We start from the raw sequence: 24,750 nt of genomic DNA, 5'->3' as shown, positions 1-24,750 counted from the left end.
CATCATCCATCCAACATCCATTCATCCATCATCATCCAACATCCACCCATCATCCATCCAACATCCATCCATTCATCCATCATCCATCCATCAATCATCATCCAACATCCATCCATCATCCATCCAATATCTATCCATCATCCATCCAACATCCATCCATCAATCATCATCCATTCATCCATCATCCATCCAATATCTATCCATCATCCATCCAACATCCATCCATCCATCATCATCCAACATCCATCATCCATTCATCCATCAGTCATCATCCATCCAACATCCATCCATCATCCATCCAACATCTATCCATCATCCATCCAACATCCATACATCAATCATCATCCATTCATCCATCATCCATCCATCATCCAACATCCATCCATCATCCATCCAACATCCATCCATTCATCCATCATCCATCCATCAATCATCATCCATTCATCCATCCATCATCTAAAAACATAGACTGATGTTATAACTCAAGTTCAACAGGTTACATACATTAAACATCAGTTAGTCAGAGGATGTAACAACAAGATAAAAACACAGGATTGAAATGTTATATATGAGATAACATGAAGGAATAAACACGTCAAGACATTTGATGCCATTAATCACAAGAAGTCATTAAATAGAAAAGAAGAGTAAATTATATTTAGACTGAAATGTAAAGAGTTTCCTGACACTTTTGACTTTTTCATTGAACTCACATTAGTAAATGGAGCGAGCTGCAGCTGATGTTTGCAGAGCTGCTTCATTTCACAAAGCAAAGAGCAACTTCATCTATTTCCCTCAAACAAACTCAGGACGCTAAGTGTCAGTAAACAGAAAAGGAGGAGACGCTTCCCTGTATAAACCACTGACACAATACTGATATAGTCAAGTCATTGTTTTGTCACATATCATGCATAAAACAACCACAGCTGACAGAATAAATAGAAAATACATTACAAAAAAAAATGGTAAACATCATAAACATTTATAAAATATTCCCCAATAACAGAATTAGCTCTTGAACTCGAATTTAAAGGCAGTGAGAAGAAGTGGCTCTTCAGTGATTCAACTACAGCTAACATTTGAGTGAACGAATCATGTCGGTCGACCTCAGAGCTCGGGAAGGTGCAACAGCTCAACTAATTAAAGAAGTGAAAGCTTGTTTAAAATCTTAAGGTGTCATGTGATCACACTCTCTTTCTCCAGTACAGCAACAGCTGTGTATTAACCACGACTGTTAGAGAATTACAACAATCTAACTGATAATAAAAGTATGAATAATCAGAATTAGAATTAGACAGCTTTATTTTCCTTGAACAAAATGAACAAACGAAATGTGCTGTGCACCTAAAAAACAATACACTCATTCCTGCACAAACTGTCCACATTCATAATTACATAAATAGCAAGAAAGATAAAAATATAATTAGTAAAATAAGAGCATCATATCATAGGAATCGTAATGGGCACTGTAAATATAACCAGAATAGTCTATGACTGGAAAATTGATAAAAGAGCACTTCTTCAGACAGGTTGTTTTTCACTACAGCAGTGAAGGTGTTGGACCATGTGAGGACCTCAGTGATGGAGGAGACTCTCTCCACTTCCTGTCCCCTGATGGAGAGAGGTCCTCACGTCCCAAATCCTCAAGTATTACCCACGTTTCCCCAAGATGCATTAAACCCATTAGTCACATATATCATGCGGTTAAGGGTTAGGGTTAACCCTCACAGCCATTGTCTCTCCAAGTTAACGTCTTCTACGTGTATGGCTCCTCTTCTTCATCCTGAGATATTTGTGTTCTTCCAATTTCACGTACGTCACGTGTTGGAAACCTCAGCAACACGTTCACTCGCTCACTGGAAAGGTTCCAGATGTTTTCCTGCTGTTTTCTAACATGGACTCACTTACTGGACGTTATCCAAACATTATCCAGACAGACCCTCTAGATAATGTTCAGAATTCAGTTCATGTCTGAAAACATCTTTATTTTAACAGATCTCATAATCTACAACAACGAAGTAACTGTTATGTTATGAACAAGATAACACAACTTCCTTTTTCTGTTTTAGATTTAATTCAATCTTCTCCAGGTGAATGCGAGTGGTTTTTTGGCTTCTGATCATCAGTAGATGGGAGGTGGGGAGGTTGAGTGGGGAAGGGGCAGATTGATGGGGTAGATGGGGGCAGGGCTGGAGGTTGGGGGGGGGGGGGGTAATCTCCAATAATCTATTCATGAGGCTCCTCTGGGGAAAGAGCCCAGCTGTTTTAATGTGAGAATAAAGAGGAGGAAACCTTTATTCTGTCGCTCACACTCGATTTCATGAAGAAAGCAGCTCCTCCTTCACCTCCCTTGTACCCTGCAGCGCCTCCTTTCATTCCTCCTCTGCCCACATTCAGCACATTCACATATTCCTCTGTTCACACTGTCTTTTGTCGTAGGCTCACATTTTGGATTTTACAGTATGTGAACACACTTCTTCACCTCCATGTGATGATGGAGATGATGAAGATGATGATGGAGATGATGAAGATGATGATGAGGAACATGATGAAGATAAATATATTGTATAATTAGTTTATATAATTATCTTTAACTCGTTACCTCTTGTACTCTTTAGACTCCACATGTGAACACACTTCTTCACCTCCATGTGATGATGGAGATGATGAAGATGATGATGAACATGATGAACATGATGAAGATGATGATGAGGAACATGATGAAGATAAATATATTGTATAATTAGTTTATATAATTATCTTTAACTCGTTACCTCTTGTACTCCTTAGACTCCACATGTGAACACACTTCTTCACCTTCGTGTGAACTGACTGTAAACAAACCACTGCTCATTAATATTCATTGATGGGCGGAGTCGTGTGTTTGTAAGCCCCTCCCTGCTGGTGGTTATCACCCCGCTCCACCGGGACGAGCTCTAAGTGTTACCCGGATCCAGCTGCTGCCAGTCGGCCTCAGCGGGCTGCGTGTGTCGGAGAGAGAAGCGACGAAGAGACAAAGGTTCCCGGGTCCGTGGTTCAGTTTGTTCGGGGTCAGTCTTCGGATCCTGAAGCTGTCGTTTAGCCGGAGGGGTTCGAACCCAAAACAAGACTCACAACGACAACCACTGAGCCCTCAGCCGCCTGCAGCAGCTCCCCGCCGGCATGACCCGGAGCTCCGTCCTCCTGCAGCTCCGCCTGCTGCTGCTCTGTGCCGGGGTCCAGGTACCACACACCCGCTGCCCCACATGTTCACTCCTGGAAACACACAGCTCACACTAGTCAGCCAAAGTCAATGACAAGATAAATGTAGTTTCCATGAGAATCCTCTGATTCTGGGTTAATGTCTGAAGTATCCCTATATGTAATATATATATATATATATATATATATATATATATGTTATATATATATGTACCTTTCAGTATCTGGAGGGTATTTTTGGCCTCAGGATCTTCAGTCCACAAAGAAGTTGTCAGGCTAAGCTTATCTTAGTTTAGTTTCTCTTCTCGTCTCTTAGTTTAATTTAGCTTCCAGGCTGTGATCACACTGACATCAGTGAGTAGCGAAACTGCTCATTAACATTACTGACAGTATATTATAGTATACACAACATCCTGAGTAGTTTTATCACTGTGTATTAATGTTTATTACTGTGTGTTATTGTGTGTACTACTCAGATTTAAATACTCTTTTATTGAATGGGTTTGATGTTGTGGCCCTTGCCAGTAACTCATCTTTTGACCCTCTTGCAGGTCTCTTCAGCTTCTGGACACTTTGAGCTTCGGATTTTGTCGATGCAGAACCTGAACGGACGCCTGCAGAGCGGCGCCTGCTGCGATGGAGCCCAGGACGTGAAAGAGGAGCGTTGCACGGTGGACGAATGCGACACCTTCTTCCGGGTCTGTCTGAAGGAGTTCCAGCTGAAGGTGTCCTCGGGGCCCTGCAGCTTCGGCATCGCCTCCACGCCCGTGCTCGGTGGGAATAGCTTTTCGTTGCGCAACACCAAAAGCGACAAGTCCAGGATCATGTTGTCGTTCAGCTTCGCATGGCCGGTGAGTCTAAAAGTCTGCAGGGTTTTTCTCCCTGATCCGCAGTTGTCTTCTTGTATCGTGACATGAGGTAGTGAAGGTTTCTATCACGGTTTCAGTTCCAGAATCGTTGCTCTGGGTGAATTTGATCAGTGTGTACAGAAGGGGGCACCAGAGTGTAATATATGATGCCACAACGAGAGGAAAGAAAATAAACAAGCTAGCAGAGACGAATTGTTGAACTTCACCACAAATGTGTTGATGCTAAGAGATGAGCTGGTCTATCATGTAAGAACCTGGTTCATTAGTTAAATTATTTTGTGTGGTTGTGATTTATGAATAAACTAAAAAATAGATCATTTAATTAGATTATTACACCTTTTAATCTTTAATACTTAGATTGTAGAAAGTTGTAAATCTGTAGTTTCAGTGTGGACGCTGCTGAAGTGGTCGGTTTTTCTGGATCGGGGTCAGAGGTCACTTGGGTGATTTCCTGTTTCTTCATCTGTGTTTGAATGGTTTCCTGACCTTTCAGTGAGTGGTGGGAGGGGCTTCAGGCTGCAATTGTGGGAACCAGCAGCAGCCAATCGAACATGGTGATTGCATTACATTTATTCATGGCAGCTGTTTGAAGTTCTGCAACTCGTCACCACTCGTTCCTTCGTCATCTCTTCTTCATTATTCATCACATAAACTTTTTATTCTTTCTTTCCTGCTGCTCTGTTCTTGTTTCTAATTGGTCTCTGGTGCTTTTATATCATTTTGTTCTTTCTCTTCCTCCCTCTCGCACTTCATTCCCTCTCTCCCTTACTCTTTCTCTCTCTCCCTTCCTCCCTCTCTCTCTTCATTCCCTCCCTCTCTCTCCCTCTCTCCAACTCCCTGAGTCACTGATGTTTTATAAGAGCAGGTTACTATGGAACAGTAGTGGGACAGTAGTAGGACAATAGTGGGACAGTAGTGGGACAGTAGTGGGACAATAGTGGGACAATAGTGGGACAATAGTGGGACAGTAGTGGGACAATAGTGGGACAATAGTGGGACAATAGTGGGACAGTAGTGGGACAATAGTGGGACAATAGTGGGACAGTAGTGGCACGGTGGCGGTTGTGGCTGAGGGGGGAGAACGGTTGCCGGTCTTTCCCATCTGCATGCCGAAGTGTCAAGATGCTGAACCCAGAACAGCCCCTCTTAGAAAAGTGCTGCCCATAGTTGCACTGTATGAATGTGTGAGTGAATGAGTGAATGTAAACAGTACTGTAAAGCTTTGAGTGTCATCAAAACTAGAAAAGTGTAAATACAGACCATTTACCATTTACAGTGGAGGGACAGTAGTGGATCTGTCTTGGGTTCAGTGTCTTTGAGACCCTCCTCCTGATAAGGTCCACTCTGACTGGTCAGATGCTCCACTCTGTTGTGATGTCAGAAATGTCCACTCTGGCTTCACTGGGGTCATGTTCATGATTTGGCCTTTACTTGTGAAGGTCGAGACCTTAAACATTGTATAGAAACCCAATTGTTCCTCCATGTTAGCTGATGAGACATGGACCAAGTAGAAATAAGTAAATAAATGTTTGTCAGAGATGTTTTTTGTCATTTCAAGTAGGTCTTATCCCACTGATCAAATGTTCATGATGTTGTGTAATAACAGCTAGCAGCTAACAGTTAGCTTAGGAGCTAGCCGATTAGCATTATAGCATTAGCAAGTGAACTGCAGTGCTGTAAAGATGTTTTCACGAGCTGTGTAAAATGTTGTCTGTACATGTTGTGTAGACATGTTGTGTTGTCGTGTTGTGTAGACATGTTGTGTAGTCATGTTGTGTAGTCGTGTTGTGTAGTCATGTTGTGTAGTCATGTTGTGTAGACATGTTGTGTAGTCATGTTGTGTAGTCGTGTTGTGTAGACATGTTGTGTAGTCATGTTGTGTACACATGTTGTGTAGTCATGTTGTGTAGTCATGTTGTGTAGACATGTTGTGTAGTCGTGTTGTGTAGACATGTTGTGTAGTCATGTTGTGTAGACATGTTGTGTAGTCGTGTTGTGTAGTCATGTTGTGTAGTCATGTTGTGTAGTCGTGTTGTGTAGACATGTTGTGTAGTTGTGTTGTGTAGACATGTTGTGTAGTCATGTTGTGTAGACATGTTGTATAGACATGTTGTGTAGTCGTGTTGTGTAGACATGTTGTGTAGTCATGTTGTGTAGACATGTTGTGTAGTCATGTTGTGTAGTCATGTTGTGTAGACATGTTGTGTAGACATGTTGTGTAGACATGTTGTGTAGTCGTGTTGTGTAGACATGTTGTGTAGACATGTTGTGTACACATGTTGTGTAGTCATGTTGTGTAGTCATGTTGTGTAGACATGTTGTGTAGACATGTTGTGTAGACATGTTGTATAGTCGTGTTGTGTAGACATGTTGTGTAGTCATGTTGTGTAGTCGTGTTGTGTAGACATGTTGTGTAGACATGTTGTGTAGACATGTTGTGTAGACATGTTGTGTAGTCGTGTTGTGTAGACATGTTGTGTAGACATGTTGTGTAGTCGTGTTGTGTAGACATGTTGTGTAGTCATGTTGTGTAGTCGTGTTGTGTAGACATGTTGTGTAGACATGTTGTGTAGTCATGTTGTGTAGTCGTGTTGTGTAGACATGTTGTGTAGTCATGTTGTGTAGACATGTTGTGTAGACATGTTGTGTAGACATGTTGTGTAGACATGTTGTGTAGTCGTGTTGTGTAGACATGTTGTGTAGACATGTTGTGTAGTCGTGTTGTGTAGACATGTTGTGTAGTCATGTTGTGTAGTCGTGTTGTGTAGACATGTTGTGTAGACATGTTGTGTAGACATGTTGTGTAGTCATGTTGTGTAGACATGTTGTGTAGACATGTTGTGTAGTCATGTTGTGTAGTCGTGTTGTGTAGACATGTTGTGTAGACATGTTGTGTAGTCATGTTGTGTAGACATGTTGTGTAGACATGTTGTGTAGACATGTTGTGTAGACATGTTGTGTAGTCGTGTTGTGTAGACATGTTGTGTAGACATGTTGTGTAGTCGTGTTGTGTAGACATGTTGTGTAGTCATGTTGTGTAGTCGTGTTGTGTAGACATGTTGTGTAGACATGTTGTGTAGACATGTTGTGTAGTCATGTTGTGTAGTCATGTTGTGTAGACATGTTGTGTAGACATGTTGTGTAGTCATGTTGTGTAGTCGTGTTGTGTAGACATGTTGTGTAGACATGTTGTGTAGTCATGTTGTGTAGACATGTTGTGTAGACATGTTGTGTAGTCATGTTGTGTAGTCGTGTTGTGTAGACATGTTGTGTAGACATGTTGTGTAGTCAGTGTGTGTAGCAGATCGTCGACTCGTTCACAACAACAGGAACATGTGAGAAACATTCAGGCGAGGGGCGGAGCCTGTAGAGCAGCAGGAGGCGGGACATGACGTATGAATTCTGCTGTGGAAAGATCAGTGTTGACCCAAACCCAATCGCTCTGTCCCTCTTTTCTCTTAATGTAGAACCTCTGACATGTTTCCATCCTGAGCAGAACATTAGAACACAGTCGCCAGATGAAGGAACACAAACCTCTGAAGTACATGAAGCGACTGTGGATTCCTACCGAGCTGTGTGCTGGTCGGACGCAGTTTATCAGGCTGTGAGCTCTATGAGGGCGAGATGATGCAAGACCACCCAGGTGGAAAACCAGTGCCAGCCTCTGTGCTCACAATCAGACTTTGATTCAAAGGCTTGACCCTAACATCAAGAAGTGGGACGGGACATCAACGCCACCGGAGCTGAAACTATTTTATGTTTTGATAAAAGAAAAAAACATTTCTGATAAGGAGCTATTCAAAAAAATGTGTGATTGAAGAAGAGACCATCACAACTAAATGCATAACACTAACCTAATTCTAACATTTCTGGTTCTTTGACTTATAGTTAATTATGTGCTTGTGTGTTTATGCAGAGGTCATACACATTGATAGTGGAAGCTTTGGACTTCAACAACGACTCGTCCTCTAGCGGTGAGTATCATCATCATCGTCTTCATCCCTCTTTGACTCCACTGTGTTTAGTTTCCTGCTGAGACAAGACCTCTCTGTGGCCTCAGTGCGAACTGCTCTATGTGCAGTCAATAAAAAAGGTTATAAAAGTGGATAAAAACAATAAATTCAGGAACAAACATTAAACCTTCTGCCTGAGGCTCGGAAACAGGACGTTACTCCTCCTCCAGCCTTTGGAGGTGTAAATGTGTCGACCATTCAGAAAACTGGTAGTGAACTGTGTGTAAGTGTGTATGTGTGTATAGTGAGGTTGTGTCTGTTTACCGTGGCGGGCGGTCAGCAGGGCGGTCGTAGCAGGAGTGTTTGCTTGGTGCTGTATTTTGCGTCCCACAGGGAACCATTATTGGACGAGTGTGAAGTCGACTGACCTCAGCTTGGTGGTTTGTCCAGGCATTGACGGCGGAGAGGGGCGGGGGTGTGAGTGAGGGATCAGTTCATTTGAGTTTGAGTCAGAACATTGAGGCGGACGTTTTATCTCCGTACAGCCAAAACGATGACCCCCTGGTGCAGTACAGGTCATAGACTTCCTCCATGTTAGCAGATGGGACATCAAACTAAAGAATCAAAGTAGACGTGAAATAAATGTTTCTGTCATTTCAGCTCGTTCTTATCTGGTGTTTGTTCAAGTGTTTCTGATCAGTTTGGTTTTATTAGTTATTGATGATATAAAAACAGATGTTTCTGATAATCAGTGAGAATCTAAAAATGATTAAATGTTTGATTGTTGATTGACGATGAGGCTCAAACACAAACAACTGGACTGCTGTGTTTGTGAGGACACTGGTGCTTGTTATATTCCACAGTTTAAAAATGCTGAGCTGCTCTGTGGTATTTCACCCGCGGGCTGGAAAGTGTGGTTGGGCTGAGGTGACGGCGTCTGTTCAGCCGACGAACAGCTCGACTGAAAGAGCTGAAAACTCGGCCGCATCTCCTAAAACCAATGAGCGTCAGCCTGGAAGCAAACTGTGACACTTCACATTTGGATGGAAAATTAAAAAAAGTGCTGAAAATAACACTGAGCTAACAGGTTTGAAAAATCATTAATGTAAACAAAGCTGGATCTGCTCCGTCCAGGATATTTGAGCAAATATTCAAATCTGACACTTCACCGATGGAAACTGTCAGAGAGCTGAAAATGTTTCTGTTACACCTTCAGTAATGAGCTTTTAGAATTGATCGTTTACTGTTTGAAGTAGATTGCAGCAGAAACTCAATTTGGCTGATATTTGTCTTATTGATCTATGAGTCAACAAAGATACAAAATAAAAAAGATTATGCACAGATCATCAGGATGTCGGAACATTCAGTTTCCAGCTCTCAGTGGGACATTACCATAGACATTACACTATAAATGGAGCATTCAAATGAAAGATGCAGTGTGTAGGATTTAGTGACATCTCGTGGTGAAGTTGCATATTACAAACACATCTGCTTCCCAGTGTGCAGAGCTACATGTACAGTGACATCAGGTTGGTTTGTCTGTTCTCCTGTAGAAACCAAATAACAACATGTCTCCACTTCCTCATATTGGAAAAAGTGAAGTTAAAATATCTCAGATGTGAACGCTGCTATCTTGTGGTGATGATGTAATTTTCTGTTCAGTAGTGATCGTGGGTATTGAGGTACCGCCCATACATGCCCTTGACCAATCAGGAGTCAGTCTCATCTGTCAATCATGACGTCTCAGCCTGTTTAACACACAGCACTACATGTAATGGGGAAATTGACCCTCTGCTTTTAACCCGTCCGTGTGAACACAACACACACAGTGACCACACGGAGCAGTGGGCAGCTATGGAAAGTGCCCGGGGAGCAGATGTTGGGGGAGTAAGGTGCCTTGCTCAGGGGCACTTAGACAGTGGGATAGGGAGAGTCCATCTGTCCTCTTGGATTCCAACAGATCCAGGTCTAGTCCATCCTCCGGATCAGGTATGTTTTGCCAGTCCGTGGACTCGAACCAGCCTGATGTCCCTCTTTTCTAACCACTAGTCCACCGCCGCTCCCAGATGTTTTTATATCATCAATAACTAATTAAACCAAACTGATCAGAAACACTTGAACAAACATCAGAGAGACAAGAACAAGCTGAAATGACAGAAACATCTTTGACAAACATTTATTTAACGTCTACTTTGATTCTTTAGTTTGGTTCATGTCCCAGCTGCTAACATGGAGGAAGGTTTATGACCAATACTGCAGCCGGACACTAGGGGGAGATAGATATGCTTTGGCTTCACTTTAAAGGAGCCATCATGTCCTAAACCCAACTTCCTGCCTTCAGTTCTTGAACAATAAAAGTCCTCCAGTGATACCTTGTTGTCCTCAGGTCACAGCTGCAGGTTGTGAAGATCCTTCACCTCAGTTTTTCCTGTTTGACTTCCTGTCTAAATCCATTGTGTGTGCAGGCATCAGTGGGTCGGCGATCGAGAGAGCTGTTCACTCGGGGATGATCAACCCGAGCCGTCAGTGGCAGGACCTGAACCATAACGGCCCTGTGGCTCAGTTCCGCTTCCAGGTCCGCCTCAGCTGCGACGAGCACTACTACGGCTTCGGCTGCAACAAGTTCTGCCGACCACGAGACGACTTCTTCGGACACTATGAGTGCGACCACAAGGGCAACAAGACGTGCCTGGAGGGCTGGTCCGGTCCGGACTGTAACACGGGTGAGTTCTCAGCTGTTTGAATTCTTCAAGTGGTGCATTCAATGATGGCGCTAACACTTGAGTGACCACAGATACAGAAACAACATAAATTAATTTCTTTTCGCTGTTGGTGTCCTGCTCTGCAGCAATCTGTCGACAGAGCTGCAGCACAGAACACGGGTCGTGTAAAGTTCCTGGAGAGTGCAGGTGAGAACCAACTTTTGGTTTTATTTAATTTTATTTATTATTTCATTATTATTTTCATTTGATTTAGTTTTTATTTTAGGAGGAGGCCAGAAAAACCTCCAGTCAGAGCAGCAGCTACACTGAAAGGATAAATCTGATTATTTATTTAATCATCAGAATTTTACTTCACTGTATATTTTACAGTTTCAAATAATGTATTTAATTTAATTGAATTCCTTTTTACAGTGCGGACTGTATCAGTGACTTCATGAGTTTGGTCATAGATTTCTGTTTAACACTAAATAAAGCTCAGACTTCTGGGAGACGGATCCTCACATGTGTCTCTCTGAGGTTTTCGCTGTTAAAAGGTTTCTTACTCTTGTTGAGTTAAGAACAGATGATGTCACACATTGTTAAGATATATGACACAAATTGTGATTTGTGAATATGGACTATACAAATAAAGTTTGATTGATTGATTGACTTCATCATTGAAATACATTTTCTGTGGAAGCAACAAAAAATACCTGATTTATTTATCAAGTTATTGAATTGATTTGTAGTAACAGTCAGGTGACTTGCGTTCATTAAGAGAGGTGGTTTTGATTTATTGATATTAGAGTGATTATAAATGATAAATGTCGAAGTTGATCAGAACATTGAAATTAAAACTTTATTTAAGTTGACAAGTCATCACTTCATCTCCTAATTATTTATTGAAAGTGTTTTCATCCACGTTTTTTTTCTTTTCTGAAACCATCGTTTTATCAATGTTTAATTCAAAACGATGAAAATTACGACAACCTACATTCTTCAATTAATATTTGTTGCCTCCGTCCCTCATACATGTGTTTGTGTGTGTCAGGTGTCTGTATGGATGGCAGGGTGAATACTGTGATCAGTGTATCTCTCACCCCGGCTGTGTTCATGGCAGCTGTTCGGAGCCCTGGCAATGTCTGTGTGACACCAACTATGGAGGACAGCTGTGTGACAAAGGTACACACACACACACACAACCTATAACTGACCTTGTTAATTCAGATAAACAGTAAATGTCATATTATGACACATAAGAAATGAGGAACACAAATAAACAGAGTTAATACATAACATTGTTAAAGTCTCAGTGTCGTCTTTGTCCAGATCTGAACACGTGTGGGACACTGCAGCCATGTTTGAATGGAGGAACCTGCAGCAACACGGGACCTGATAAATACCACTGCTCCTGTCGCGACGGATTCTCAGGAGTCAACTGTCAGAGTGGTGAGGGGCTGGGTTGCCGACATTGTGCCTTCCAGCAAGGCACTGCCACGAGATCTCAACCCTCTTGTGAAATGAGTAACAGTAGAATTAATAAAAATACAAATATAACCTTTGAATTTAATATGAAAAAAAATACAAGGCAATGATGGAGTGAAAAGGGGCAAAGATCTTCTTGATGTCTTTATGACCACGGTGTGTTTGTGTGTCTGTGTCACAGCCGATCACGCTTGTCTGTCCAACCCCTGTATGAATGCAGTTGGCTGTGTGGAAATCAGTCAGGGGTTCGAGTGTCGCTGTTCCCCCGGCTGGACCGGAACCTCCTGCTCCATCAGTACGACCTTCTACAGTCGCTCAATAACCCTTTTCTCCGTCTATCTCAGATGTGGACGATTGTCTGGTGAACCCCTGCAGTCATGGAGGGACGTGTCAGGACTTGGTCAATGGTTTCAAGTGCATCTGTCCTCCTCAGTGGATGGGGAAAACCTGCCTCATAGGTCAGTGCTCCACAGTCAACACTGACAGATATTTTATTTTGAAAGGTTAGAGTTGTTTATGAAACGTTTTATTGAAATGTTTCATCATTTAATTCACAAATAGAACCATTGATCGATCAGCTGATCATCTGATGGTCAGTATGGCCGTTTAAACTCGGTGCTCCGTCCTTCGCCTCCTTCTATGTCGAGACCTTTGGTTGGTTAATCTCCAGAGATTTTTTAGCTTCATTTCTGGAGGAAGTGGAGACACGTTGTCATCTTTATTTACAGTCTTTGATGCAGACTGTCGGTCTTAAAACATCATAAACCGAACAAAAAAAGAACACAGTTGATGGTGTAATCCACCTTGATGTTGGTTGCCACGGCCAATAAACTGTACAAAGAAGAAGAAGAAGTCACAATGTGTGGGAGCAGAGCTTTTGGAACTTCAGAGATCCATTGTTGTGAAATCGATAAAACAGCTTTGACGGGCAGAGTCGTTATTCAGGATGTCTATATGTCTATGTAACTTTTTATGAACATTAGATTTAAATGTGGGGATGTTATTTAGAAGTCGCTGCTGATTTCATCGCCCTTCATTAAATGATGTAGAACTCCTGACAAACTGCTGCACTTTCATTGTTTCCCATAATCCAACATTGTCATGTTAGTTTACAGACCAGTGTGTTGTTTTCTCTCACTGATGAACATTCACTGTGAATGAGTATAATTCCCGATGACAAGCAGCGTTCTGTCAACTCTTCTGCAATCTCTCGAAACTTCTCATTCTTTGTTCTTTTGCGTCAGATGCCAACGAGTGTGACAACGACCCCTGTGTCAACGCCAACTCCTGTCGAAATCTGATTGGTGGATACTTCTGTGATTGCGTCCCCGGTTGGATGGGCCAGAACTGCGATATGAGTGAGTGAGATGCTAGAGAGTGAGTTTGATGAGGAGGAGACGCCAGAACCGTTTTCTTTAATTGTAAATGAAACGTTTACAGAAGTTGTTTTATCGTACTTTTCAGTCCAAAACAAAAATAAATCTATTATGTAAAAACAATATTCTCTTTAAGTGGTTGTTGCAGATTTTCCTCTGGACGCAGCTCTCTGTGTACATTGGCTGCATATTGTTCTTCCTTTTTTATCTATAGACTATAACACAGACTATACATACAAGTATATTTGTGTGTGTATATACAGTATACACACACATACACATATACACACACACACGATAATATTTATTTCTACATTTTATAATTGTTATAATTTGTACCATTATAGTTTATATGATCTACCACGTGTACTATTTTACTTGAACATTGGCTATTGTTTTTATTTGTGCACTGTTTTTACAGTTTTTACACTGTACATATTATATATCGAATTTATATTCCATAATTATTCACAATAAGAATATGGGGTAAACCACACTGGTTTATTCTTTCTGTTGTTTTTAATTTGTTTAATTTTTATTATATATTTTACACAACCTCAGTTGTTGGAAGGTTCAAACCCGACAGTGTTCTAGAGGAAACAGAGTTCACCAGAGAAGCAGCTGTGTAACTGGGTCCATTCAGAACCTGGAGTCTCTCCAGTGTTTTCAATTGGACGCCTGTTACATTAATAATGCTAAACAAAAGCTAACGTCACATAAATAAACATCACTTATATTTACACTTTGCTTTTTATTCTAATTAAATGAACCAGATATAATTTGTTAAAATTAGACATCGTTCCCTTTTGACAGAGACTAAGCTAGCTAGCAGTTTCCTCTTTTTTGCCATGCTAGGCTAGGCTAACATAACAGCAGCTGGTTAGCTTCGTGTTTAGCGTACAGATTGGTATCGATCATCTTATTTATGTTTCTCATTGAAAGTCGACTCATGTTTATCCTGAAATGTCAAATTATGGCTGTTTTATTAATAAAATATGAATTAAAGAACAAACAGTGTCGTGTGGATACTAGCTGCTCGTCAGTGCCATGAATCGATTTTGACATTATTTCATTTCTGTGATGTTCTTGACTTTTTAAATCTTTCTTTGTCTCCACCTCTTCCCCAGTGATTGACAGCTGCACAGTGGCAGTGGGGTCCAATAGCACACCGAGTGGGGTGCGTTTGATTTCTTCCAACGTGTGCGGCCCACATGGGCGGTGTCGGAGCCACGCCGGCGGACAGTTCAGCTGCGAGTGTGAGGACGGCTTCACGGGGACGTACTGTCATGAGAGTGAGTGAAGAAAATACATGTTGTGTTTTTACTTTCCCCGAAAACTACAAATGCTAATTTTCTCTTTCCATGTGTCTCAGACATTAATGACTGTGAGAGCGCCCCCTGTCTGAATGGAGGCACCTGTCTGGATAAAATCAATCATTATCAGTGTGTCTGTGCTGACGGCTGGGAAGGCGCCACCTGCCAACACAGTGAGTTGTCACCGTGGTGAGCGGCAGCAGTAGAAACGGTGCGGACACGTGTCGCTGACTTTTTTTGTTTTGTCGGTGCAGACGTGGACGACTGCAGCTCGGATCCCTGTCACAACGCCGGTGTGTGTCGAGACCTCGTCAACGACTTCTACTGCCACTGTAACAACGGCTGGAAGGGAAAGACCTGTCACTCAAGTGAGTCCCGCCCATACACTTTTTGTAACTGATGATTTTTGACTCCTCCTTCTTTTTTAAACAAGAAAATTCACATAATTTTATTTCAGTAAAATAACCAGTTCAACATTGTCATAATAATAATTATAATAAATAATAATAATACTCATGAAAAAGACTGAGCAGTAAAAAGTGTTTAATTTAAAGTTGTGCTTTTGTTCGTCTGATTTTTTTAAATGTAAAATCATTAGATGATTAATACTGAAACTGAATACTGTTTTAGCTGCTGCAGCTGGTTTAACTTTTTATACGGTTAATATACACTTAAAAATACAGTTAAATTTAGGGTTTTATGTAGTTTCTATCCATATTTATTTACAGCTTATATACATGTTTTTACATGTTTAATATAGTTTTATATATAGATCATTTATATAGGTCTTTAAAATATATTTAATGTTTACAATTTATAGAGCTTATATACACTATATTTACAGGTTGTATATACAGTTTATATACATTATGTTTATAGTTTATATATAAATTATGTTTACAGGTTGTATTTACAGTTTATATACATTATGTTTACAGGTCATCTATACAGTTTATATATATATTATGTTTACAGTTTATATATATATATATATATATATATATATATAATATGTACAGTTTGTATGTGCAGTTTATATACATTATGTTTACAGGTCATCTATACAGTTTATATATATATTATGTTTACAGTTTATATATATATATATATATATATATATATAATATGTACAGTTTGTATGTGCAGTTTATATACATTATGTTTACAGGTTGTATATATATTATGTTTACAGTTTTATATATAGTTTATATATATATTATGTTTACAGTTTATATATATATATATATAACATGTACAGTTTGTATGTACAGTTTATATAGATTTTGTTTGCAGGTTGTATATACAGTTTATATACATTATGTTTACAGTTTGTATATATAGTTGTATACATTATGTTTACAGGTTGTATATAGTTTATATACATTATGTTTACAGGTTGTATATATAGTTTATATACATTATGTTTACAGTTTGTATATATAGTTGTATACATTATGTTTACAGGTTGTTTATACAGTTTATATATATATTATGTTTACAGTTTGTATATATAGTTGTATACATTATGTTTACATGTTGTTTATACAGTTTATATATATATTATGTTTACAGGTTGTGTATATATAGTTTATATACATTATGTTTACAGGTTGTATATATAGTTGTATACATTATATTTACAGGTTGTTTATACAGTTTATATATATAAATTATGTTTACAGTTTATATATATATATATAATATGTACAGTTTGTATGTGCAGTTTATATACATTATGTTTACAGGTTGTATATATATTATGTTTACAGTTTTATATATAGTTTATATATATATTATGTTTACAGTTTATATATATTTATATATATATATATAATATGTACAGTTTGTATGTACAGTTTATATAGATTTTGTTTGCAGGTTGTATATACAGTTTATATACATTATGTTTACAGTTTGTATATATAGTTGTATACATTATGTTTACAGGTTGTATATAGTTTATATACATTATGTTTACAGTTTGTATATATAGTTTATATACATTATGTTTACAGTTTGTATATATAGTTGTATACATTATGTTTACAGGTTGTTTATACAGTTTATATATATATTATGTTTACAGTTTGAATATATAGTTTATATACATTATGTTTACAGGTTGTGTATATAGTTTATATACATTATGTTTACAGTTTGTATATATATTATGTTTACAGGTTGTGTATATAGTTTATATACATTATGTTTACAGTTTGTATATATAGTTGTATACATTATGTTTACAGGTTGTTTATACAGTTTATATATATTATGTTTACAGGTTGTTTATACAGTTTATATACATTATGTTTACAGGTTGTATATACAGTTTATATACATTATGTTTACAGGTTGTATATACAGTTTATATACATTATGTTTACAGTTTGTATATATAGTTGTATACATTATGTTTACAGGTTGTTTATACAGTTTATATATATTATGTTTACAGGTTGTTTATACAGTTTATATACATTATGTTTACAGTTTGTATATATATTATGTTTACAGGTTGTGTATATAGTTTATATACATTATGTTTACAGTTTGTATATATAGTTGTATACATTATGTTTACAGGTTGTTTATACAGTTTATATATATTATGTTTACAGGTTGTTTATACAGTTTATATACATGATGTTTACAGGTTGTATATACAGTTTATATACATTATGTTTACAGTTTGTATATATATTATGTTTACAGGTTGTGTATATAGTTTATATACATTATGTTTACAGTTTGTATATATAGTTGTATACATTATGTTTACAGGTTGTTTATACAGTTTATATACATTATGTTTACAGGTTGTATATACAGTTTATATACATTATGTTTACAGGTTGTATATACAGTTTATATACATTATGTTTACAGGTTGTTTATACAGTTTATATACATTATGTTTACAGTTTGTATATATATTATGTTTACAGGTTGTGTATATAGTTTATATACATTATGTTTACAGTTTGTATATATAGTTGTATACATTATGTTTACAGGTTGTTTATACAGTTTATATACATTATGTTTACAGGTTGTATATACAGTTTATATACATTATGTTTACAGTTTGTATATATAGTTGTATACATTATGTTTACAGGTTGTATATACAGTTTATATACATTATGTTTACAGGTTGTTTATACAGTTTATATACATTATGTTTACAGGTTGTTTATACAGTTTATATATATTATGTTTACAGGTTGTTTATACAGTTTATATATATTATGTTTACAGGTTGTTTATACAGTTTATATACATTATGTTTACAGGTTGTATATACAGTTTATATACATTATGTTTACAGTTTGTATATATAGTTGTATACATTATGTTTACAGGTTGTATATACAGTTTATATACATTATGTTTGCAGGTTGTTTATACAGTTTATATACATTATGTTTACAGGTTGTATATACAGTTTATATACATTATGTTTACAGGTTGTTTATACAGTTTATATACATTATGTTTACAGGTTGTTTATACAGTTTATATACATTATGTTTACAGGTTGTATATACAGGTTTGTAATGAGCTGTCTTGACCTCCAGGTGAGAGTCAATGTGACGAGTCGACCTGTAACAACAGAGGAACTTGTCACGATGAAGACGACGCCTTCAGGTGTGTTTGCGCTGTCGGCTGGGACGGAAACACGTGTAACATCTGTAAGAACGACAACACGTACATTCTGTTTTTCACGTTTTTGTGTAAGTTTGGCGACTGACGTCGTGTTCGTCTTCAGCAAAGAACAGCAGCTGTCTGTCACGTCCCTGTGAAAATGGAGGCACCTGCGTGGTGGACGGAGACGTCTTCAACTGCATCTGTAAGGAAGGCTGGGAGGGCGCCACCTGCAGCCACAGTGAGTCACTGCACGACACCCTAACCCCCCCCACACTTTTTATTAAACACCTCAGAGTTCATTCAGGATTCTTGAGGTATTTCATGTGGAGCTGCAGGAATGAGTGAAAGACGTGAATGTTTTCAGATTTCCTTCGTCTTCTATGACAATATGACTGAAGCTTTGTGAGATTAGAAACTACAATTTTTACACCTTTAAAATAAGATGAGAACTAAACTAAAGAAACAAAATAGGTCTCGTTGTTTTAAGACATGTTTAACTTATTGTTGTGTTTCGCAGTGTGACTGATTTCACTCATTTCATTAGTGTACAAAGTTAGAGGTGAGATATTTGATAGATTCCTCCGCTCCCCCTTTCTCCTTCTGAGTTCATCAGCTTCTCTGAACTGATCATGCAAATGTTAACCTTCCTTTTTGTTTAGTCTTTTTGCAAGCGCCCCGTGGCGCCCACGACGTGCTCTCTCCTCTCTCATCCAGTCTCACTGTGTGCTTCACTGTGTTTGAATGTTTTCTAGCTTCTCTACGAAACTTTCCAGTTTGTTAAAGCTACTAAAATAATCCTGATTCATCCTCTGGTGACCATGAGCTGTTAGGTTTGTTCAGTGGATGTACAGACGGAACTTAACGAATATTAGTGGAGCTGAGACAGAATCAGTCTCACATCTGTCTTTACTTTCCAGATGTCAACGACTGCAGTTCTCATCCCTGGTAAGTATAATAATACACGTCCAGAAACACATGTATGAACGTATCAAACACACGTATAAATGGTTTGTATTCATATATATATATATATAAACACTTCCTCTGTTTAACTGAGAAAAGGTCAGTGTTATCACAGTGTGTCATAACGTTATGTTATCACAGTGTGTCATAACGTTGTGTTATCACAGTGTGTTATAATGTTGTGTTATCACAGTGTGTCATAACGTTGTGTTATCACAGTGTGTCATAACGTTGTGTTATCACAGTGTGTTATAACGTTGGGTTATCACAGTGTTTTATAACGTTGTGTTATCACAGTGTGTTATAATGTTGTGTTATCACAGTGTGTTATAATGTTGTGTTATCACAGTGTGTTATAACGTTGTGTTATCGCAGTGTGTTATTACGTTGTGTTATCACAGTGTGTTATAATGTTGTGTTATCACAGTGTGTTATAATGTTGTGTTATCACAGTGTGTTATAACGTTGTGTTATCACAGTGTGTTATAATGTTGTGTTATCACAGTGTGTTATAACATTGTGTTATTACGTTGTGTTATGTGTCATAACGTGTTATAACTCTGTGTTATAACTCTGTGTTATAACGTTGTGTCATAATGTTGTGTTATCACAGTGTGTAGACTCAGTGTGTGTCTGTGTTGTTCTGTAGTTACAACAGTGGGACGTGTGTGGACGGAGACAACTGGTATCGATGTGAATGTGCTGCAGGGTTCACTGGCCCAGACTGCAGGATCAGTGAGTCTTTACCTCCATCCATCCCTTTATCAATCCCTCAACTCATCTGTTCTTTATTTTTCTTTACCTTTCTGCCTCAGTGCCTTTGAGCCAGGCTTAAACCTGTGTTGACCTGGGTCAGGGTGCATTGGATTTGGACATGCACACACAGAGGATGGCAGAAAGTCACTTGCGTCTCTGGAAATTTCGTACTGCTAGCCTAGCCTAGCCTCATTAATAAAAAACCTTGTATTCATCTACTGCACTTCTGTCCGTCCTGGGAGACGATCCTCACATGTGTCTCTCTGAGGTTTAATTTAGTTGTTGAGGGTTAAGAACAGATGATGTCACACACAGATCTATGAGACAAACTTTGATTTGTGAATTTGGGCTATACAAATCAATTTGATTGATTGATTGATAGAAAGCAGTGATGGACATTTTCAAATCTAAACTTTTAAACGATGAATCATTTGACTCAGATTCACCTGTTTTTATTTTGGTGAGATCAACAACAGGTTCTCCAACTTCCTAAACATTCTCTTACACTTCAAACAACAAGTCACAACTCGTCTCTTTCAGACGTCAACGAGTGCCAGTCGTCGCCCTGCGGCCTCGGCTCTGCCTGTGTGGATGAAATCAACGGTTACAGCTGCATTTGTCCACCAGGGCGCAGCGGTCCCCGCTGCCAGGAGGGTACGACCTCTGCTCTGCACTAACGACAGTTCATTTAGCTTCTGCAGCGATTTATCTGAAGAATAGAAAATCTTTCTGTGACGTTATAACCACCAACGACACATTAAATTCAATCTGCAACAAATCACTCTCATGAATATATAAACATATCTGATATTATAACTTAAGATATGGATCAGTTATAAAAAAACCTGATATGACGTATGAAACTGTTGAGTCAACAGTTCTCTGACTTCAGATGATGATTTGTTTTTCAGTGTCGGGGGGGTCCTGTGTGGTCGGTGGGCTGGTGGCTCTGGATGGAAGCAGATGGGATGAAGACTGCAACACCTGCCGCTGCCACAAGGGGAGAATCACCTGCTCTGAGGTAATGTTGAGATTGAGGGTTTTTGAGTCTGCGTTTTTAAACCTAACAGTCCCATGAGTTTTATTTTTTGATTCTATTGGTTCTGTAAATCATCAGTGGGAGATAAAATGATTGATGAAGATGTTTTCATTTCCTCCCACTTCTTGGAAGAATAAAAATAAAACACTGGCTCCATCCGATTGTGAGAAGCTTCAAGAACAAGGATTTCATCTTCTGATGGAGGAGCTAACAAATTATCCCGACCGCCTCCAAGTCTGCTTGAGGACGCAGGTGGTTGAGTTTGAGTCGAAACCAGAGACCAAACTTTAAAAAGAAGAAAACAAATTTCTGTAAACACGTCAGACAAATCTCTGGAAGGAAAAATGCAGCAAATCAAACCTGTTGTGATTGACACAATGTGGGGTCATATTTATTCTGAATCGTGCTGTAGTGTAGAATCACGTCATATCAAACGGTGCAGAGAGAAAATCTGTTACAGACGACACTCGCTACATTAACTATGATGTGAAATCCAAAGCTGGTTATGGCAACTCTCTCACTGGACGCTCCATTGTCGGTTAATGCATCAAACCTGCCCCATTTTAGACAAACAGCTGCGATTGGCCCGGTTTACATGTTTACTTTTACACATTCGTGCCAACTTTATCGTTGTCCTAACTCTATATTTACCACATTCAAAAGTCACTCTCTCGTATTCTGATTATTGAATAATTATATTAATTATTGGAGTTTGCCGACTTTTGTCTCAAGCAGCTTTGGTGCGGACCGGGATTTTGTAGCCTCCAGACTCACAGCTCTGAGTGTCCGGCCGATCAGACCTGCATCGCCATCCGGGACGAGCGCTGCTTTGTCAAGCCCTGCCACAGCCAGGGGGAGTGCTGGAGCCCCGCCCACTGGGCCCTGCCCACAGCCAGGTGTCGCCCAGAGGGCAGCTGCACCAACATCACCTTCTCCTTCAACAAGGACGTCATGGCAAAGGTCAGTCAGGTCAGTCGATGAACCCCATCATGCTGCGGTGGGCAGCTAACGTTTGATACCTTCATGTGACATGTGACTTGCTCATGGTATTTCTCTGGTGGGTCTTCCACAGGGTGTGACGGTGGAGCGGGTTTGCCGAGAGCTCAGGACCCTCTACGTTGTCCAGAACCTATCATCTGACTCCTCCATCTCTATGACCTGTGAGCCCTCGCTCAGCAACAGCAACGAGATCCATGTTGCCATCGTAAGTCCCGACCCCCCCGTCTGAAACTGATTGAAATGATCGAAATTAGTTAGATTTCCACTTATAGCCCAGACTCTTTACTACAATTGATTCATAACAATAGATAAAACCCACAAACAGCTCTTTGCAGTTTGGATCAATGAGAGAGAAACTACATCAGGACCAAGAGAAGAAATAAAATTAGATTTTAATTTCAAGGATCATGTGCTAGGTTTCACAAAAACAGACTTTACATTTGAAGAACATTTCCAAAGTGAGGCCATTTCTCTCCTGTCTGGTTCATTTGAATGAATTCAGCCTCCTGCTGCAGAAGTGCTGAATAAGACCAAAGAGAACATTATACTGAAGTCCCCACACTGTTGCCTCACGTATAGATTATAAAATCGTTTAACTTGTTTACATGGCCTTTCACCTGACTGGTTGGTTGATGAACCACACCCCTCAGATCCTCTGGTTCTTCTCTTTTAGTGTTTTATAATTTCTATGGCTTTTAAGAATTTACACTTTTTATTTATTCTGATATATTATTTTATTTATTTATTACTTTTTTGATATACTCTTTATTATTGGTGGTATTCTATAATTTCATTCTTCAGTCTTGGTTTATTTACATTTTATTGTTTCATTATCATTTACTTTGTATGAGTGCATTGGTTTTAAACTTATTAATAATAACATTTTGTCAAATGCTTATAAAGCACTTTGAATTACAATTGATTTGTTTGAAATGTGCAGTATTAATAAAGTCTGATTGATTGATTGATGATCAAACGTTAACCAAGAGTCTGAAATTGCAAAATGGAAAAGCATCAATAATTCTTCCGTTTTTAAAAAAAGGGTTAGAAGAAAAGAAAAGAACGTTAACATAACAATTATCTTGCTGCCGCAATGAATAACTGAAATAAGAGTTCAGAAAAGTTTCAAACAGCCAGAAGAATAACACACATGGTTTATCTGGAGAAAACCGGTGTTCAGAGGAGTTATTGAAACTTCCATGATGTGGTTCAACAGTGATTGTGTTTTAAAGTAAACAAGGTTCTATGATGTGGTTTTCGTGCCAAATGTAGTCGACAGACGACCAGAGCGGAGGTATGACCTCCATCAAGGAAATCACCGACAGGATCATGGATCTGGTCAGCAAGAGGAACGGCAACAGCAGCATCATCAGGGCCATCGCAGAGGTCCGCGTGCAGAGACTACAGAGCCGCAACCCCAATGGTGAGTTTCTACAAAATAAAATTAAGTCCCTGCTGAATATCATAGTGAAAATGAATTCTTGAATTTGGAAATTCTTATTTAACAATACTCTCCAACTCAACGTCCACTCACTACATTTTTCATATGTGTCTCAAGTTGTTGGCTGAAGTTCTCTCCTCTCTCCATCCACCAGACTTCATGGTGCCCCTGCTGGTCACCATGGCGATTGTCATCTGGGTGTTGGCAGTTGTTTCAATGTTGCAATGGTGCTTGAAAAGGTGGAGGAAGCAGAGCGTCCACACTGGGGTCTGCACCCAGGCCTCGTCATCTTTGGCAGCCACAGTGGAGGAAAACAACACCCTCCACAACAGCGTCAGCGGTGCCCGCGACCAGCTCAACCACATCAGGAACCTCATTGAGAAAAACCCACCAAACCACCATCACCACCTCCACAAGGACAAGAACTCTGTCAATGCCAAGATCAGGAAGTCAGACACCGGGAGCCAATCAAACGATGAGGAGGTGGATAAGAGGCTGCAGAAGGCAAGGTTCCCCGGAGCGCCACCAGCATACTCACTGGTAGACTGGGACGAACGCCCCCTCAATCTTCCAACAGACAAACTCTGGATCCACAAACAGGACAACAGGCAGCTGCAGTCACAGAGCGTCAGCAGGGCGGAGTTTATCGTTTAACTAACCAATCTGAAACTTGAATAACTGACAGCTAACTCTTTGATCTTTTTCTTCTATAGAATTTCAGTGGATTGAAGACTTTGGATTTTCTATTTATGTGTTGACACTGGTCTGAACGCTCCACCGTGGTTGGCAGGATCTCTGACAGAACGCTTCATGTGCACCATCACTTTCATTCACATACGCATTTGAATGTGACCTGAGGAAATTATTTATTTTGTGCTTTCTTAAAGAGAAGTCTGTGTGTCAGCAGTCACTGCTGATATGAAGAATTATTGTAGAATGTTTTTGTATACATGTGTAAATAATTTCTTATTGATCAATATGTATTTTAGATTTAATTGTCAA

General features: G+C 39.2%; 1 protein-coding gene across 4 annotated transcripts; it reads left to right on the top strand.

Annotated features, from left to right (window-relative positions):
- The first annotated feature begins 3,019 nt into the window (after positions 1 to 3,019).
- On the top strand, positions 3,020 to 24,549 carry LOC109644382 (protein jagged-1a-like). Of its 4 annotated transcripts, none has more exons than XM_069529544.1 (22): positions 3,020 to 3,222; positions 3,753 to 4,052; positions 7,987 to 8,044; positions 10,489 to 10,746; positions 10,872 to 10,932; positions 11,777 to 11,907; positions 12,055 to 12,174; positions 12,555 to 12,668; positions 13,455 to 13,568; positions 14,714 to 14,878; positions 14,959 to 15,072; positions 15,154 to 15,267; positions 18,481 to 18,594; positions 18,672 to 18,788; positions 19,468 to 19,495; positions 20,163 to 20,248; positions 20,810 to 20,923; positions 21,181 to 21,290; positions 22,044 to 22,268; positions 22,381 to 22,512; positions 23,580 to 23,730; positions 23,903 to 24,549. In XM_069529544.1, exons 1-22 carry the CDS (start codon positions 3,163 to 3,165, stop codon positions 24,400 to 24,402), a joined length of 3,186 nt encoding a protein of 1,061 aa, XP_069385645.1. In that variant the 5' UTR covers positions 3,020 to 3,162; the 3' UTR covers positions 24,403 to 24,549. The 4 variants fall into 4 exon arrangements, with proteins under 4 accessions (XP_069385645.1, XP_069385643.1, XP_069385644.1 ...); XM_069529542.1 differs by having other exon boundaries at positions 22,044 to 22,277; XM_069529543.1 differs by having other exon boundaries at positions 22,041 to 22,268.
- The last annotated feature ends 201 nt before the right edge of the window (positions 24,550 to 24,750 follow it).

This window comes from Paralichthys olivaceus, chromosome 8 (assembly GCF_024713975.1).
Source record: "Paralichthys olivaceus isolate ysfri-2021 chromosome 8, ASM2471397v2, whole genome shotgun sequence".
Lineage (NCBI taxonomy): Eukaryota > Metazoa > Chordata > Actinopteri > Pleuronectiformes > Paralichthyidae > Paralichthys > Paralichthys olivaceus.
The sequence above is the reverse complement of the archived record's forward strand: the minus strand, read 5'-3'. Positions and strand labels throughout refer to the sequence as shown.

What these genes read in the sequence shown, in the direction of transcription:
- LOC109644382 (XM_069529541.1), top strand. Translation starts at nt 3,163, where the DNA reads ATGACCCGGAGCTCCGTCCTCCTGCAGCTCCGCCTGCTGCTGCTCTGT. An exon ending in GGGGAAAACCTGCCTCATAG is followed by an intron (nt 12,669 to 13,454) that starts GTCAGTGCTCCA and finishes CTTTTGCGTCAG; the next exon opens with ATGCCAACGAGTGTGACAAC. An exon ending in ACAGAGCCGCAACCCCAATG is followed by an intron (nt 23,731 to 23,902) that starts GTGAGTTTCTAC and finishes TCCATCCACCAG; the next exon opens with ACTTCATGGTGCCCCTGCTG.